The following is a 13,345-nucleotide window of genomic DNA, read 5'->3' on the forward strand; positions in this document are numbered from 1 at the left end:
ACGTTGATCGGGTGAGAAGATGAGGTTATGGCAGACAATTCACTCAACGAGAAGCGCCCAACCCTGTCGGCCTGCACGAAGGCGAGGCCGGCTACCTGCGGCATGAGCGCATTTAGTGGACCGTCCCAGAACGCTGGCCAATACTCAACACCATGAGCTGTCCATGACTCTAGTGCGGACAACTTCTTGGAAGAGGGATTGCTAGCGTCGCATCACGTGTGCGGGGCAGCTGGTGGTATAAAGATTCATTGGAGCTTCCTTGTGCCCCTCACCATCTGCCATTACGTCCAGATTTCAATCCGAGATTCAATCGCAACCGCTCAAGCTTCACAAGTAGCCATTGGCCTTTTCCTTATTGTCGTTGTTGGCTGACCACGAGATAGATCTCTTCGTACCAAGTACATCTCCCAGCTTCTAGCAAGTATGGGGAGCATACAATTTTTTCGACATGAAAACACTCCGTGATCAGGTAACTATCAAAAGCATGAGCCGGTGCTTGAATTCCGCAATGCCTTGAGACAACGCCTCTTTCCGATTCGCATCGGAGCCAGGTCGATCGAGGCATTGCGGTCTTCTCGCTGAGAATATACGGCCACGAACTTGATCAGGATAATACCTGCGTCGAAAGGATCATGCTCTCCCCCAATGCCGTGTAGACCATCTGACATTATCAGGTTTCCACAACCATCAACGACAATCAAAATGTCTCCTCCCATCGCCACGTCTCCCACTCTTGAACGTGCCGCTCCCGTTGTCACAAAGGAGTTTCCTCTGAAAGACGGCCTCGCGACCAATGTCGGCAACAACATGACCCAGACAGTCGACGAGATGATGGGCAAGTGGGACAGCTTCAAGTTTGCGCCCATCCGCGAGAGCACTGTCTCGCGCGCCATGACCCGCCGCTACTTCAAGGACTTGGACACCTACGCCGAGTCTGACATTGTCATCATTGGCGCCGGGTCCTGCGGGCTCAGCACCGCCTACATGTTGGCCAAGGCCAGGCCGGACCTCAAGATTGCCATCATCGAAGGTGGTGTTGCGCCTGGTATGTTTGGGACGTCTACACTTTTGGAGGAGCAGTAGGGCTGACAGGAGTAGGCGGAGGCGCCTGGCTGGGAGGCCAGCTCTTCTCGGCCATGGTTATGCGCAAGCCGGCCGATGCTTTCCTGCGCGAGGTCGGCGTGCCGTACGAGGACGAGGGCGACTACGTTGTCGTCAAGCACGCCGCCGTCTTCACCAGCACAGTCCTGTCCAAGGTTCTTTCGTTCCCCAACGTCAAGCTCTTCAACGCGACGACGGTCGAGGATTTGATCACGCGGCCTGCTCCCTCGGGTGGTGTGCGCATCGCTGGTGTGAGTGCAACCCCGTCTTCGCCACCTCAACCACCACAACCACCACACCCTGAAACACAGTGGCACAACCTGTTGCACAAACCCCAGCGTTCTTCATTCACTATTCGATGAAGGAATCACAAGATTCACTGGAAAATCTCCGGCAGTCTCAATTCTCCGCCCACCCCCTGACCCCTTCTTTCACCTCAACACTAACCAGAGCAGGTCGTGACAAACTGGACACTCGTAAGCCTCAACCACGACACACAATCATGTATGGATCCGAATTGCCTGCTTGCTCCCGTCGTAATCAGCACGACGGGCCACGATGGGCCGTTTGGCGCTTTCTCGGTCAAGCGCCTCGAAAGCATGGAGCACCTCAAACTGGGCGGCATGCGCGGCCTCGACATGAACAACGCCGAGGATGCCATTGTCAAGCGCACCCGTGAACTGGTTCCCGGCCTCATTGTTGGCGGCATGGAGCTCAGTGAGGCGGATGGCGCCAACCGCATGGGTCCGACCTTTGGTGCCATGGCTCTTTCGGGAGTCAAGGCGGCTGAGGAGGCTCTCAAGATCTTTGATGAGCGCAAGGCTGAGAATGACCGCGCTTAGAGGAAGGATCTGGCGAGGCGGGTTCTGATCATGGCAAAGAATGGCTAAGACGCTCGTTTCTACGTACACGCATACTTGACGGTTGATGAATGAAATTGGTTTGTTTGTGCTTTGGAAGATGTTGTGCTGGTGGGGAGAGCGTGAAGTGACGTCGTGCATGGGTCTGGATTAGATTCCCATCTACTTGCGTAAGAATGGCTTCTCTGAAGAGCTGCGAGAACCAGTGCGATGATAGCTCGGTTTAACGTCCAAGTTGCTCTCAGTTCTGCCGTGTTCTCAATCTTAAGATGGACGACCGCTCCCCTTTCTTTGCCACCTCTCCACATACACTCAGCTCGAAAACTTTACAACAACACCTCGTCCCCACGCCCCTTCTCCTAATCACCACAAGCACATCCCACAGCACCACGTTGAAGACTTCGACTGGGTATCATTTCCTAAAGAACAGCTTCACCTACAAGTTCCTCCTTCCACACAACGCCCACATCGGCCCATTCCCCACGACCCTGACCCTCTCCTCCTTCTGCAACTTCTCCAAAACTTGCACAACGCCCCTCTGCGCCGCATCATGCAAGTTCTCAGGGACATCCTTATAGATAACCTTGACAATCTGCATCGGCGTCCAACCCCTACCATCCACACCGTCACCACTGCCCAACACCTGCACAACCTGCGCCTCGCGCTCCATCCGATGATGCATGTAGTCGGCAATGCGCGCCCTGCCATCCTCAACAACGGGCCCATGTCCAGGATACGCGCGCCCGCCACACCGCTCCGCCATGCCCGCCAAGCTCGCCATGTACGCGGCCAGATCCTCAAACACGGCCGTGCCGGCGCCGAGCACGTTGTCGCCGGTAAACATGGCGTCCTCGTCGTCGAGCACGAAGGCCATGTGGTCGGCCGTGTGGCCGGGGCAGTGGAAGGCGCGCAGCGTGGCGCCGTCGGTAGTGAAGGTTTGGCCGTCGTGGATGTCGCACCACTGCGAGGACGAGGCGGGCTGGTGCTTGTGGATGCGCGCGGATGGACAGAGGGCGAGCAGGTCGGGCACCCCTTGAACGTGGTCGGGGTGCCAGTGGGTGAGGAGCGCGTCGGATATGGAGGCGTTTTCGGCGGCGAGGACGCTGCGCAGCGCGCTTTGCCAGGCGGGCTTGCCTTCTCCTGTGTCGACGAGGAGACGGTGCGGCCCACGGCCGATTAGGTAGGTGTTGGTGCCTTGCAGAGTGAACTGGTAGACTTTTAGGAAGATTCGATGTGATGGTGGGGCAGTCTTGGTGGTGATGTACTTTGCCTGGATTTCCGCCCAGGATGCGTATGACCCGCGGCGAGAGCCGCTCAACTTCAGGCAACGCGGTCAGTTGGGTCGCCATGGCAGAAGCGCGTCGAATGGAGCAAGAGGGTAAACGCATGGAGATGCATCTTCCTGGTTGGAGAAAAGGTGTGGTCAAAGACGGATGATGATGACCATGGCACCTCGGACAGGCACTACGGACGCCTCGGCTACCTACTACCTACATGTAGCAAGTCCATCGAAGTGGACGCAGCGACCCCGCCGGCCACGACTTTATCGCGCCGACAATCTCTTCCTCGCAAAACCTCTGACGATCTCCCGATTCGGACCGCCCACGACCAGGCCAACAAGGTGTCTGCTCTTGCGCAACCGTATAAGAATCGTCGGAGGACCGCCACCCCAGTCATGGGCTCCATTCAAGACGACGATGATGTCCCGTACGTCTCGATCCATCCGACAGCGCCCCGGCGTCCCTCGCGCTCCCCACCGCGCACCCATGGCCAACAAAAAACTAACCGCGCATAAAACGGCAGCCAGCTCTCCGCCCACGCCCTCGGCGCGCTGCAGGAATTCATGACGGAGCGCGACCAGCGCGCCAAGCAATTCGAGGAGCTCAAGGCCGCGGCCGAAGACGATTTTGACGAGATAACAACACACCATAATGGCAACGATGTCAAGGAGAAGAAGCTGTCGATGGAGGCGTTCACCGAGGATTGGAACGCCAGTCAATTCTGGGCACGCTTTCCTCTTGCTTGACGCCTCGCCTAAGCAGCGGTCTTGTTAATCCGCCTGTAGTACGATGACGCCACGGCCACGACGCTGGCCCGGCAGCTGCTGGATGGCGCGACGGATCGGACGCGCATTGCCGTCGTCTCGGCGCCTAGTGTGTTTGTGCAGGTCAAGAATCTTTTGGTATGTGTGGGGGAATACTCGGAGATGGACTCATATGGTCTTGATTCATCAACTGACATTGGTCAGGCCATGCCCGAGTATAAAGTGCGTCCGGAAGTGAAGCTGCTGGAGTACGACGAGCGGTTTGCCGTCTTTAAGGAATTCGTTCCTTATGACTTTTCAATGCCGACACGGCTGCCTCGTGGGTTCCACATGGGCTTCGTGTGGAACGGAAGCTGAGACATGATGCAGCATCTCTCAAAGGCCAATTTGACCGAATCATTTGCGATCCGCCATTCCTCAGCGTAGACTGCCAGACCAAAGGTATGAAAGCCCTGATGAAAATTGGATGACACTGACATTTGCCAGCCGCCTTGACTGTTCGATGGCTCTCCAAATCCTGGGACCCTTCCAAGTTGCGCCTTGTTGTCTGCACTGGCGAGCGGATGAAGGACATGATCAAGAAGCTCTACGGCAAGGCCGGTGTGCAGACGACCGATTTCGAAATTGCGCACGCCAAAGGCTTGAGCAATGAATTCTGCTGCTACTCCAACTTTGAGAGCAAAGGGCTTTGGCAGTGGAAGAAAGACGAGTGACTTTGCGATACCCGGGGCTCTAGCATCAAGAATCTTATCTCCCGCATCTCCGAGTGTTTTTGGTTTTATTGGCTCCCTCCCTGATCCCTGCGTCCCGGTCGTTCCCCGCCATCGGCCGCCGACATCATCTCAAGCTATTCCTCCTCACCTTTTCCTCTCCTTCCGCTCTCTCTTCCCCCCCCCCCCCCCCCCCCCCCTCTCTCTCTCTCTGTCTGTCTATCTTACTGCTGCTTGCTTTCTCCCAATCGCAGCCACGAAATTCGACAAAATGTCTACCGCTGCATGCATCTTCTGCAAGATCATCAAGGGTACAGTCCGCCCCGCCCCGCACCTGCTGTAGCTCCCGTCAGCGCGCCCGCCGCTACACCAGCAGCTAACGCACCGCAGGTGAAATCCCCTCGATGAAGCTCTTCGAGAGCGAAAAAGTCTATGCCTTCCTCGACATTGGCCCCCTCAGTGCCGGCCATTCTGTGAGTCACACTACCACCACTGGCACCACGCGCAGCCATCCACCGCGATCTTTCTGTCCTTTCGCTTTAGCCGCGCTCGACCACCTCATTTTACCGTACCCGCATTCTGCCGGACACACACACACACAATTGCCTTTTTTGTTGTTGCTGACGCGGACCGCGCCGGATACCTAGCTCGTCATCCCCAAGCACCATGGCGCCAAGCTGCACGACATCCCCGACGACGCGCTAACCGAGATCCTGCCCGTCGCCAAGAAGATCGCGCAGGCCGTCGGCTGCGAGGACTACAACATCCTGCAGAACAATGGCCGCATCGCGCACCAGCTCGTCGACCATGTACGTTTTCCACTGTGTCGCATCCAGAGCGCATCGCGTCGCCCGAGTCTTGTCCGAGGGTCTTCGGCGACGCTTTTACGTGCTCGTTCTGCCATACTATTTTGAAGGATGCGTTCAATTACTGACACCGTCTACTAGGTCCACTTCCACATGATTCCCAAGCCTACTATGGAAGATGGTCTGACGATCGGATGGCCGGCCAAGCAGCCGAGCAGGGAGGAGCTGCTGAAGCAGTTTGAAGACATCAAGAGCAAGATGTAAGCGCGTGTGGGCGCGTGTACCTAGAAAGTAAACCCAGAACGACAAGGAGAAGAACAAGAACAAGTAGAAGGAGGAGCGCAAGGAGCATTGGGTTGCGGAAGCAGATTGATGCGAATGGCTGGGTTGGCTGGCTGGCTGACAAGCTGGCTTGGCCATTAGGCTACTACATAATCCCTCACCGGTACACGCTGTAGGTAGGCACGCACGCACTGCTGCATGAAGTGACCCGACCCCAACTGTACGGATCAAACGACGCAACTCGAATAGAAGAATCTAGAAAATCAGATGTACCCAAATAAGCACAACAACGGTGGCGTTGTCTGCGAGCGTGTTGATGTGTTGTGACGTGGCCAAGTGCTCGTTGGGCGGACGGACGGACGGACGGAGTGTTTTAGCCGTCTGCGAATGTGGCTGTTGCTCCTGCTGCTGCTGCTGCTGCTGAGAGATGTGTGAGATGTGAGGGAGTTGATTGACTAGTGTTCTTCTTCACACGCCCTTGCTCACATACCCAATCTACATACCCATCACACAACCCCCATCCATTATCAAAACACATCTCTCTCTCTCTCTCTCACACACACACACACATGTCGTCCAGAAGCACGCACGCGCCAGACCACCACATACAAACATACAAGCCAAGGAGACAATACAATGCCTTCGTACAATGAAGCGTGGCACCCATCCATCTGCCTCATTCCTTGGTAGTGCTGGCTGGCTGGCTGGAAGATTTCAGTCTCAGGTACGATCAAGGGCAGTAAGTATGTGGATAAATGGATAGTTAGGTAGATAGGAGGTATCGTCCAAACACGCGCACAGAGACCGCCCGCCAATCAATCCATCCATCCATCCGCTCCAAACGTCAGATGAGTAGTAGGACCAAACAAACAAGCAAACAAATCAAATCAAATCAAATGGGGCCGCCTTTCCTTCTGTCTGCCTGCCTGCCTGCCTGCCTGTAAACCAAGTGTGTATCAAAAAGTCAAACCACCCAAGCTTGAATCCGAATCCAAATCCCCAAGTCCAAAATACTATCATACGATATCTGCATGTCCGCCTCCCTCCGCCAAAAAAGGTGACAAACGAAGCCAATGCGCGCCTCGCCTTACCTCGCCCTCCACATACCCTCCTGCGTCTCGCGGATCCGCCGCTCCTGGCTGCGAATCATTTCCTCCGTCTGCCCGCGGCCATCAGCGCGCCCATCAATATCCATCTTGTCGCCCCCACCACCACCAGCACCCGCATGCTCCGGATCCGGCTGCGCCTCGCCGCCAACAATGACTTCGGGGACAGGCGGCGCGCCCCTGGGCGGCTCGTTCGAGTGCGCGCCATCCATGACAGCCGCGCCGCCGCCGGCGCGCAGCTGGTTGATGGCGCGGATGGTGTCAATGGCGGCGTGCAGGGTGCGGCGGGCGTTGAAGTTCTTCTTGACCGTGGGCAGGAGGTCCTCCTTGCCGCCGCCGGCCGTGGCGACCGTGTTTGTGCTGGGGTCGGCGATCCACGGGTGCGAGAGGGCGTCGTGCGACGACATGCGGTGGAGCGGGTCGACGGTGAGGCAGCGCCGGATGAAGTCGCGCGCCGTGCTGGAGACGCCGCGCCAGTATTCTAGCGGTGTGAAGCTGTAGTCGGCGACGAGGATGGCTTGCATTTCTTCTAGGTTGCTGTCGCGATCGAAGGGCGTGTAGCCGCAGAGCAGGAAGTACGTTATCACGCCGATGGCCCATATGTCGCTGTGTGAATGTGTCAGAAGGATGAAAAGAGGAAAAGGGGAAAGGCGAAAACATACACCGGCTTCCCATGCCCCGTCTTCTTGAAAATCTCAGGCGCCATGTAGCCCGGGGTGCCGCACGTCGTCGTCAGCACGTGGAATTGCTCTTCGTCCATGATGCGGCTGAGACCGAAATCAGCAATAAGCAGGTCGGCATTGTCCTCGGGCGTGCGGAACAGCAGGTTCTCTGGCTTGAGGTCGCGATGCACGATGCCGTGGTCGTGCAGGTACGCAACGGCCGACAGCGTCGCGCGGATCAGGTCGGCCGCGTCCGACTCGTAGTAGCTGCCTTTGCGGCAGATGCGGTCGAAGAGCTCGCCGCCCAGCGCCAGGTCCGTCACAAGGTATACTGCGGCAGCGTTGTCAGTCCTGTTGTTGTCAAATAATCTCTCCCAAAACTTACGGTTGTTCATTGTCTCAAAGTAATCCACCAGCGTCAGAATGTTCTGATGGCCCATGGAGACGCGCTTGAGCACGGCAATTTCGTTGCGCACCATGTGCTCGCGGCCAGCCATCAGACGCTTGTTGATGACCTTGGCGGCGTAGTATCGCCCCGTGTCGATGTGCACGCACTCCTTGACCACCGAGTAGCTGCCGGCGCCCAGCGTCTTGCCCGTCTTGTAGCGGCACGGTTGGATCGCTGCCTGCTGCTGCGGCGGCGCTGTCGCGACGGGCGCTTTGCCGTTGGATGTCGCTGCCATGTCTGACCTTGTGCTGCGTCGGATAGTTGGTGGTGCAGTTGGCGGTTTTTGGTGCTGCCAATCACTCCAATGGTCCACGCCTATCCAACAAGTCCGCCGATACAATGATGTTTTTTTCAGCCTCCTTTGCCTGGGAAGCAACGACCAAAACGTTCGCCCTTCTCTTCCGGGTCTTGTCTCTCGTCTCGTCCCGTCCCGTCGGGTGTGTGCCGTCGAGTCGGGTACCGAAGACGTCTTAATGTATATCCCAAAATGTAGCAGCCAAAACCTCAAGTCGGTAGGCAAGACTTTGATTCGGCAATCAAGACCTCGAGACAGCAAACGAGCCTCTCGACCTGGCCACTTGAATCCAACTCAGACCAATTCCGATTCCAATTCCAAAGTCTCTTCCTCCTTAGCTCCTCGACCCTTTTCTTTTCCTTTCCTGTCTTTTCTTTTCCTCGCTCTCCCCTTTCTCTTTCCCAGTCTATCCACAGCTCTTGAAACCAGCACACGCGGTTTCTGTTTCGAAACGAGAGCCCGACCGACAACAAGGCTTGTGTGTGCGTCGCGCTCGACTGACAAACGAGCAGAGATGGCGAGCGAGCGAGTGCGCGCTTCCTCACTGTGAGAGAAGAAGTGAAGGAAGTGTGATGCCTGGCTGCGTGCGTGTCGTGCTCCGTTGGGCGGTTGGTAGGAAGATAAGTAGGTAGCTTTGTAGATTGCGCGTTGGCTGGCTGGCTGGCTGGCTCGCAGGCTCGTTTGATCAGGGTTCCGTTGCGTAGCGTAGCGTAGCGTCCGTCCGTCCGTCAGTCCGTCAGTCAGCCCGAAGAGTCGAGTTGGTCAAGTCTCGCAAGTAGTAGAAGCAGCAGCAGCAAGACGACGGGAGGTGAGGTGAGCAAGCGAGCGAGCGGTGCAGCGCGACCAATTTTCCTGCAGAGGCGGGGCGGTGGGGGAGAGGGAGAGAGAGAGAGAGAGAGAGAGAGAGGGAGAAAGCGAGCGAGAGAGAGGAGCGGGAGGAGGGGTGCAGTGTACATGTAAGTAAGTAGTAAAAGGTAGGCAAGTAGTGGGGCCAGCCAGGCAGCTCCGCGTTGTCTGTCCTCCTCCTCAGGCTGACATGGGATGGATGGGCACCTGCACCACGCTGGCTGTCCACCGCCGCCGCCGGGTAGCAAGGCTGAGGCATCCCATCCAAGTCCGCCCGACCGCCCGAGCTGCATAGTCTGGCATATTACGCATAGTAGATGGATATTTAGCTACGCATTTCAACATCCACATCTCATCTCAACTCTGATTTCTTCTTCTCCCTCTCCCTCCTTTGACCTTAAATAACTACTTACCTACCTACCTACCTACCTACCCATCGTCATCTCCAGCATCCCCCCCCCCCCCCCCCCCCCCCCCCCCCCTTTTTTTATGAAAAAAAAAAAAAAAAAAAAAAAAACCAGCAAAACAAACACGACCAAAGAAAAGGGTGTGGTGCGGTGCGGTGCGGTGCCATTGATGTAGTGTAAGCGCAGGGGTTGCATTGCCTGCAATTGAATTCAGTGGAATGGAATATAATAGACTGGCATGAGGTGTGCAGGAAGGGAAGAAAAAAAAAAAAAAAAAAAAAAAAGGAGAGGAGAAGAAAAGAAGAGAAGAGAGAAAAATAGAATAGGGAAAGGGCAGACGATGTAAAACAATCGCAAAGAGAAAAACACCGTAAACTCCTATCACCCATGGTCGAACGAATATCAAAAAGTCCGGACAAGAAAGTCAACAAAAGGAATTTGCTCTAACGAAATTCGTCTGCTGTGTTGTGTTGCGTTGTAGTGTTGATCATGATCGGGGGCAGGGGGATTTTCTGGTCTTCTCTCACACAGGCACACTGACTGCTTGCTTGCTTTGTGCCTCTCTCTCTAACCACCAATAATTCAAGACTGCAATTTCTCAGCTAGCCCCGAATCTGCCAAATGTATCACCATACAGCTCCGTGCCACGTCCGGCACCAGAACCCACCACTACCGCCATCACCAATCGCATTTCGAAATGGACAACAAAGACGAAGACGACGACGAAGAAGAAGAAGAGAGAAGAAAAAAAGACGACGCCACGCTACGCTACACAGCCGTGCCCGGAGTCTCGCCATCCGCGACGACAGGCACATTCAACCCGCGATTCGAGCTCTGCAACACGAGCTGCTCGTGCCTGCGCGCGCGCAAAAAGTCCGAAACGGACCGTATGAGGATGAACCAGCCGACAATCATAAGAATGTACGCCAGCCACTCGGACGTGCTGATGCCGCCGGCGCCGCCAACGCCCCCGTCGCCCACGCCTGCCACATCGTCCGGGTCGAAATCGACGGTGTTGGGGTCCTTGGGCGGGTCCGCGAACGAGTTGGGCGAGTTGGGGGATTGGCTGCCGACGCCGCCGCCGATTGCGTCGGCGCCTGATGTTGCTGCACCCTTCATTGTGAAGCCGTATTGCACGAGCGTGATGCCGAGGCCGGCGCGGGCGCCGTTTTTGGCCGCGTGCGTCGTGTGGAGGAGGTAGGTGAGGAGGAAGCCGACGAGCTGGAACGCCATGCTGATGATGGCGTTCCAGATGAAGGAGAAGACGGAGCCGACGGGGAGGCCGTCGACGAATACTTCGTCCGTGTGCAGTCCGGGGGCAAGGATTGTGGTTTCCCAGTAGGGAGGTGTTGCGTCTGCTGCTGCTTGCTCATATGACTGGACAATCGTCAGCACGATCCAAACGTTGTAGAACATGGTGTACGCACTGGAGGCTTCTCCTCCACCTCCTCGCCTCTAGTCGGCTTTGCGCTCAAGTTGGCAAACACGCCGTCGTTGCCCACGCCTCCACCCACGACCCTCCCATTCGCATTCGCACTGGGTACAAACGCCGGCAACTGCGTGACGCGCCGCTCTATGGGTCGCGGCGGCGTAAGCGTGCGACGCTGCGAACTCGACTCGCCACCGTCGCTGCTGGGATCTCGGCTCGACTCCGGCTGGCCGCGCATGAGGCGCTGGCGGTCGTCGGGCCCGTCGTGCTCGTCGTCCGACTCATCATCGTCCGACGGGCTGGCAAACGTGTCCTCGAGTTCGCGGTCGGCCGTGGTTGGGGCCTTGGGTCGTGGGGACGACGAGCGGCTATGAAAGGAGGGCGGTGGCGACGAAGGTATCGGGTGGTGTTGCGTGAGCGTCGACGCAGCGGCCGGGGCGTTTTCTACGCGATCATCTTCGTCGTTGGCGGACAGCTGCAGCGAGGGTTAGCAGGGCCGACATCTACTAAGCGTATCGCAGGCAAGCGGCGGCCGTGGTGGTGCGTTGGCGATTGTCGTGGGCTGGCTTACCCGCTGATATCTAGGCATCCTTCGTCGTCGTCGGTCGGTCGGTCGGTCGCGATGGGCCCAGGGAGTCGTGGAGCGGGGTATCAGGAGAAGCAAAACGCAGGGCTTGTCGTAAAACTGTAGAAGGGCAGGCGAGGAGAGGAAGCGGACAGGATCGGCGGACGCGCGCAAGATGAGGAGCACGGAGGTAGGATGGGGTGGGTTAAGGCTGAGTGGTTGTGTTGTCTTGCCGTGGGTGGAGGGGCCGGGAGCGACGGGTGACTGGGGGCGCCCTGAGGTGCTGTGGAGCGGCGGCTGTCTGAAGTGCTTCCAGACGACACAGCAGCGTGGGACGAGCCGCGGCGGCGAGCAGAAGAGCTCGAGTTCGAGTTGCCAAGCGGCGGAAGCGTGTACGAGTTGGGTTGTCTTGTACTGCAGTGATGGACGGCGACGGACGAGTGAACGGGCTGAGGGGCTGGGGCTTAGCAGCGAACATGGACCAAAGACAGACGAGACAAACTGTAAAGTGACTGGCTCGACTGGGCGCCCGACGCTTCACTTAGTCCCCAGTCGCGCGCGTCATCAATCTCGCCGCATCTGCGTCTGCATCTGCATGCCATTCTTCGACAAGCATCCGCAAAGAAAAACACAGCAATCCATTGCCAGCTCCAAATCCTCGCCCAGCCACTCGCCCAAGTTTCCCAAGTGCAACCGTCATCATGTCCGCCGTATGCTCGCATTCCACACCTCTCAACCCAAAAAAAAGGGAAAAATCAAACCTAACCACCACAAATCCACCAGACCTCCACCATTTCCCGACACTATGCGCGCATAATCTCGCAGTGGCCCGTCGACACTCTACGTCCGGCCCTGTCCTTCCAAAAGTCGCTCGCAGCCCACCAAAAATCGACCGCCGCCGCCGCCTCAACCCAGCAACCAAACAAGGACATTAACGCCCTCTACTCGCTGCTCGACGACCGCTACAAGCGCGCCTACCCGCTGTCGGCGCGCTTCCTCAAGCCGAACTCGAAGGCGTCTTATTATGACGATTTGATGGCCGAGCTGGAGCAGAGCACCAAGCGGAATTGGTGGCAGGGCTTTGTCACAAAGTTGAAGGCCAGATTGCGCTTTGATTCCTAGAATTGGCCGAGGGGTTGAGCGTAATGCGAAGAGCAGATGATCCGCAGAGAGGAGTCTGGCGTTTGGGCGGCACATGTATCTACATGGTTGGGCTTTGGATTGCTATGGCTGTGATATACATAGGGGAACACGCCGGCTGGTAGGCTGGACTCGTGTGTTACAGTTGTTGAAAATACAGGGAAAAGTCTTCTAGCCAGGTCAAAACGAGTTTCGTCCTATAGGTATCTGGCTGGCCGGGTAGAGGCAAAACACACTCTCATCTCACTATGTCCGTCGAGCGGCGCCACAGCGCGGCGCAGCGCGCAAAATATTTGTGGAGACGGATGGCCGGGGTGGAGGCGGAGATCTCCCTCGACTGCTGCTCTAAACCGATTCGAGCGAGGCGCCCATCGACATCATTTCTTCACATCATTGCACCGCCTGTCTTGTGTTTCCTGTCTAGCATTGAGTTCCATTCAAAGCCCAAGTACACGCTTGTTCACTTTTACAAGGCGCTTTTTGGTTGGTTGTCGCTAACCCGGCCTGGTATCTAATATACAAACAATGCAGCGAGATGTAGGTAATGCAACCAGCCAATCCGGCGAAGCAGAAGAGGAAGAGACAATACAAAAGACGCAGCGCCCCTGTCGCCACAGCAGTCAAGATTGCCCCAAGACCGAGGC

At 56.8% G+C, this 13,345-nt stretch overlaps 7 protein-coding genes across 7 annotated transcripts; 4 read left to right on the forward strand and 3 right to left on the reverse strand.

Moving 5' to 3' along the window:
* Positions 1-702: 702 nt before the first annotated feature.
* Positions 703-1,943, forward strand: IWZ02DRAFT_487811 (thiazole biosynthetic enzyme variant 1; the record flags this gene model as incomplete). Its single annotated transcript, XM_066769407.1, has 3 exons — positions 703-1,045; positions 1,099-1,352; positions 1,557-1,943. 3 exons carry the CDS (start codon positions 703-705, stop codon positions 1,941-1,943), a joined length of 984 nt encoding a protein of 327 aa, XP_066626563.1.
* A 454-nt stretch (positions 1,944-2,397) lies between these two features.
* IWZ02DRAFT_487812 (metallo-beta-lactamase domain protein) lies at positions 2,398-3,310 on the reverse strand (the record flags this gene model as incomplete). The annotated part of the gene is made up of 2 exons (XM_066769408.1): positions 2,398-3,168; positions 3,227-3,310. The coding sequence occupies 2 exons, from the start codon at positions 3,308-3,310 to the stop codon at positions 2,398-2,400; spliced, it is 855 nt and encodes a 284-aa protein (XP_066626564.1).
* A 326-nt stretch (positions 3,311-3,636) lies between these two features.
* IWZ02DRAFT_467807 (putative N6-adenine methyltransferase-domain-containing protein) lies at positions 3,637-4,718 on the forward strand (the record flags this gene model as incomplete). Its single annotated transcript, XM_066768589.1, has 6 exons — positions 3,637-3,668; positions 3,765-3,966; positions 4,027-4,143; positions 4,210-4,324; positions 4,375-4,446; positions 4,492-4,718. The coding sequence occupies 6 exons, from the start codon at positions 3,637-3,639 to the stop codon at positions 4,716-4,718; spliced, it is 765 nt and encodes a 254-aa protein (XP_066626565.1).
* Positions 4,719-4,908: 190 nt separating this feature from the next.
* IWZ02DRAFT_143525 (HIT-like domain-containing protein) lies at positions 4,909-5,981 on the forward strand. Its single transcript, XM_066761796.1, has 4 exons — positions 4,909-5,026; positions 5,106-5,188; positions 5,363-5,524; positions 5,663-5,981. The coding sequence occupies exons 1-4, from the start codon at positions 4,987-4,989 to the stop codon at positions 5,783-5,785; spliced, it is 408 nt and encodes a 135-aa protein (XP_066626566.1). The 5' UTR covers positions 4,909-4,986; the 3' UTR covers positions 5,786-5,981.
* Positions 5,982-6,532: 551 nt separating this feature from the next.
* On the reverse strand, positions 6,533-8,654 carry IWZ02DRAFT_143531 (Ca/Cm-dependent protein kinase B). Its single transcript, XM_066761797.1, has 3 exons — positions 7,957-8,654; positions 7,572-7,902; positions 6,533-7,515 (listed from the first exon to the last, which is right to left on the reverse strand). Exons 1-3 carry the CDS (start codon positions 8,252-8,254, stop codon positions 6,891-6,893), a joined length of 1,254 nt encoding a protein of 417 aa, XP_066626567.1. The 5' UTR covers positions 8,255-8,654; the 3' UTR covers positions 6,533-6,890.
* A 1,491-nt stretch (positions 8,655-10,145) lies between these two features.
* IWZ02DRAFT_143571 (metal homeostatis protein bsd2) lies at positions 10,146-11,675 on the reverse strand. Its single transcript, XM_066761799.1, has 3 exons — positions 11,568-11,675; positions 10,995-11,471; positions 10,146-10,944 (listed from the first exon to the last, which is right to left on the reverse strand). The coding sequence occupies exons 1-3, from the start codon at positions 11,583-11,585 to the stop codon at positions 10,336-10,338; spliced, it is 1,104 nt and encodes a 367-aa protein (XP_066626568.1). The 5' UTR covers positions 11,586-11,675; the 3' UTR covers positions 10,146-10,335.
* Positions 11,676-12,151: 476 nt separating this feature from the next.
* Positions 12,152-12,816, forward strand: IWZ02DRAFT_143595 (uncharacterized protein). Its single transcript, XM_066761800.1, has 2 exons — positions 12,152-12,271; positions 12,345-12,816. The coding sequence occupies exons 1-2, from the start codon at positions 12,263-12,265 to the stop codon at positions 12,681-12,683; spliced, it is 348 nt and encodes a 115-aa protein (XP_066626569.1). The 5' UTR covers positions 12,152-12,262; the 3' UTR covers positions 12,684-12,816.
* Positions 12,817-13,345: the final 529 nt, after the last annotated feature.

The sequence above is a fragment of the Phyllosticta citriasiana genome (genome assembly GCF_038021145.1).
Source record: "Phyllosticta citriasiana strain CBS 120426 chromosome Unknown IWZ02scaffold_2, whole genome shotgun sequence".
Taxonomy (NCBI): domain Eukaryota; kingdom Fungi; phylum Ascomycota; class Dothideomycetes; order Botryosphaeriales; family Phyllostictaceae; genus Phyllosticta; species Phyllosticta citriasiana.

Bases quoted from the DNA above. Each gene is read 5' to 3' on its own strand.
- IWZ02DRAFT_143525 (XM_066761796.1), top strand. From the start codon at position 4,987: ATGTCTACCGCTGCATGCATCTTCTGCAAGATCATCAAGG. The intron at 5,189-5,362 runs GTGAGTCACACT...CCGGATACCTAG, and splicing joins CCCTCAGTGCCGGCCATTCT to CTCGTCATCCCCAAGCACCA. The intron at 5,525-5,662 runs GTACGTTTTCCA...ACCGTCTACTAG, and splicing joins CGCACCAGCTCGTCGACCAT to GTCCACTTCCACATGATTCC.
- IWZ02DRAFT_143571 (XM_066761799.1), bottom strand. The intron at 10,945-10,994 runs GTGCGTACACCA...ACGATTGTCCAG, and splicing joins AGGTGGAGGAGAAGCCTCCA to TCATATGAGCAAGCAGCAGC.
- IWZ02DRAFT_143531 (XM_066761797.1), bottom strand. From the start codon at position 8,254: ATGGCAGCGACATCCAACGGCAAAGCGCCCGTCGCGACAGCGCCGCCG. The intron at 7,903-7,956 runs GTAAGTTTTGGG...ACGCTGCCGCAG, and splicing joins CTTTGAGACAATGAACAACC to TATACCTTGTGACGGACCTG. The intron at 7,516-7,571 runs GTATGTTTTCGC...ACATTCACACAG, and splicing joins ACGGGGCATGGGAAGCCGGT to CGACATATGGGCCATCGGCG.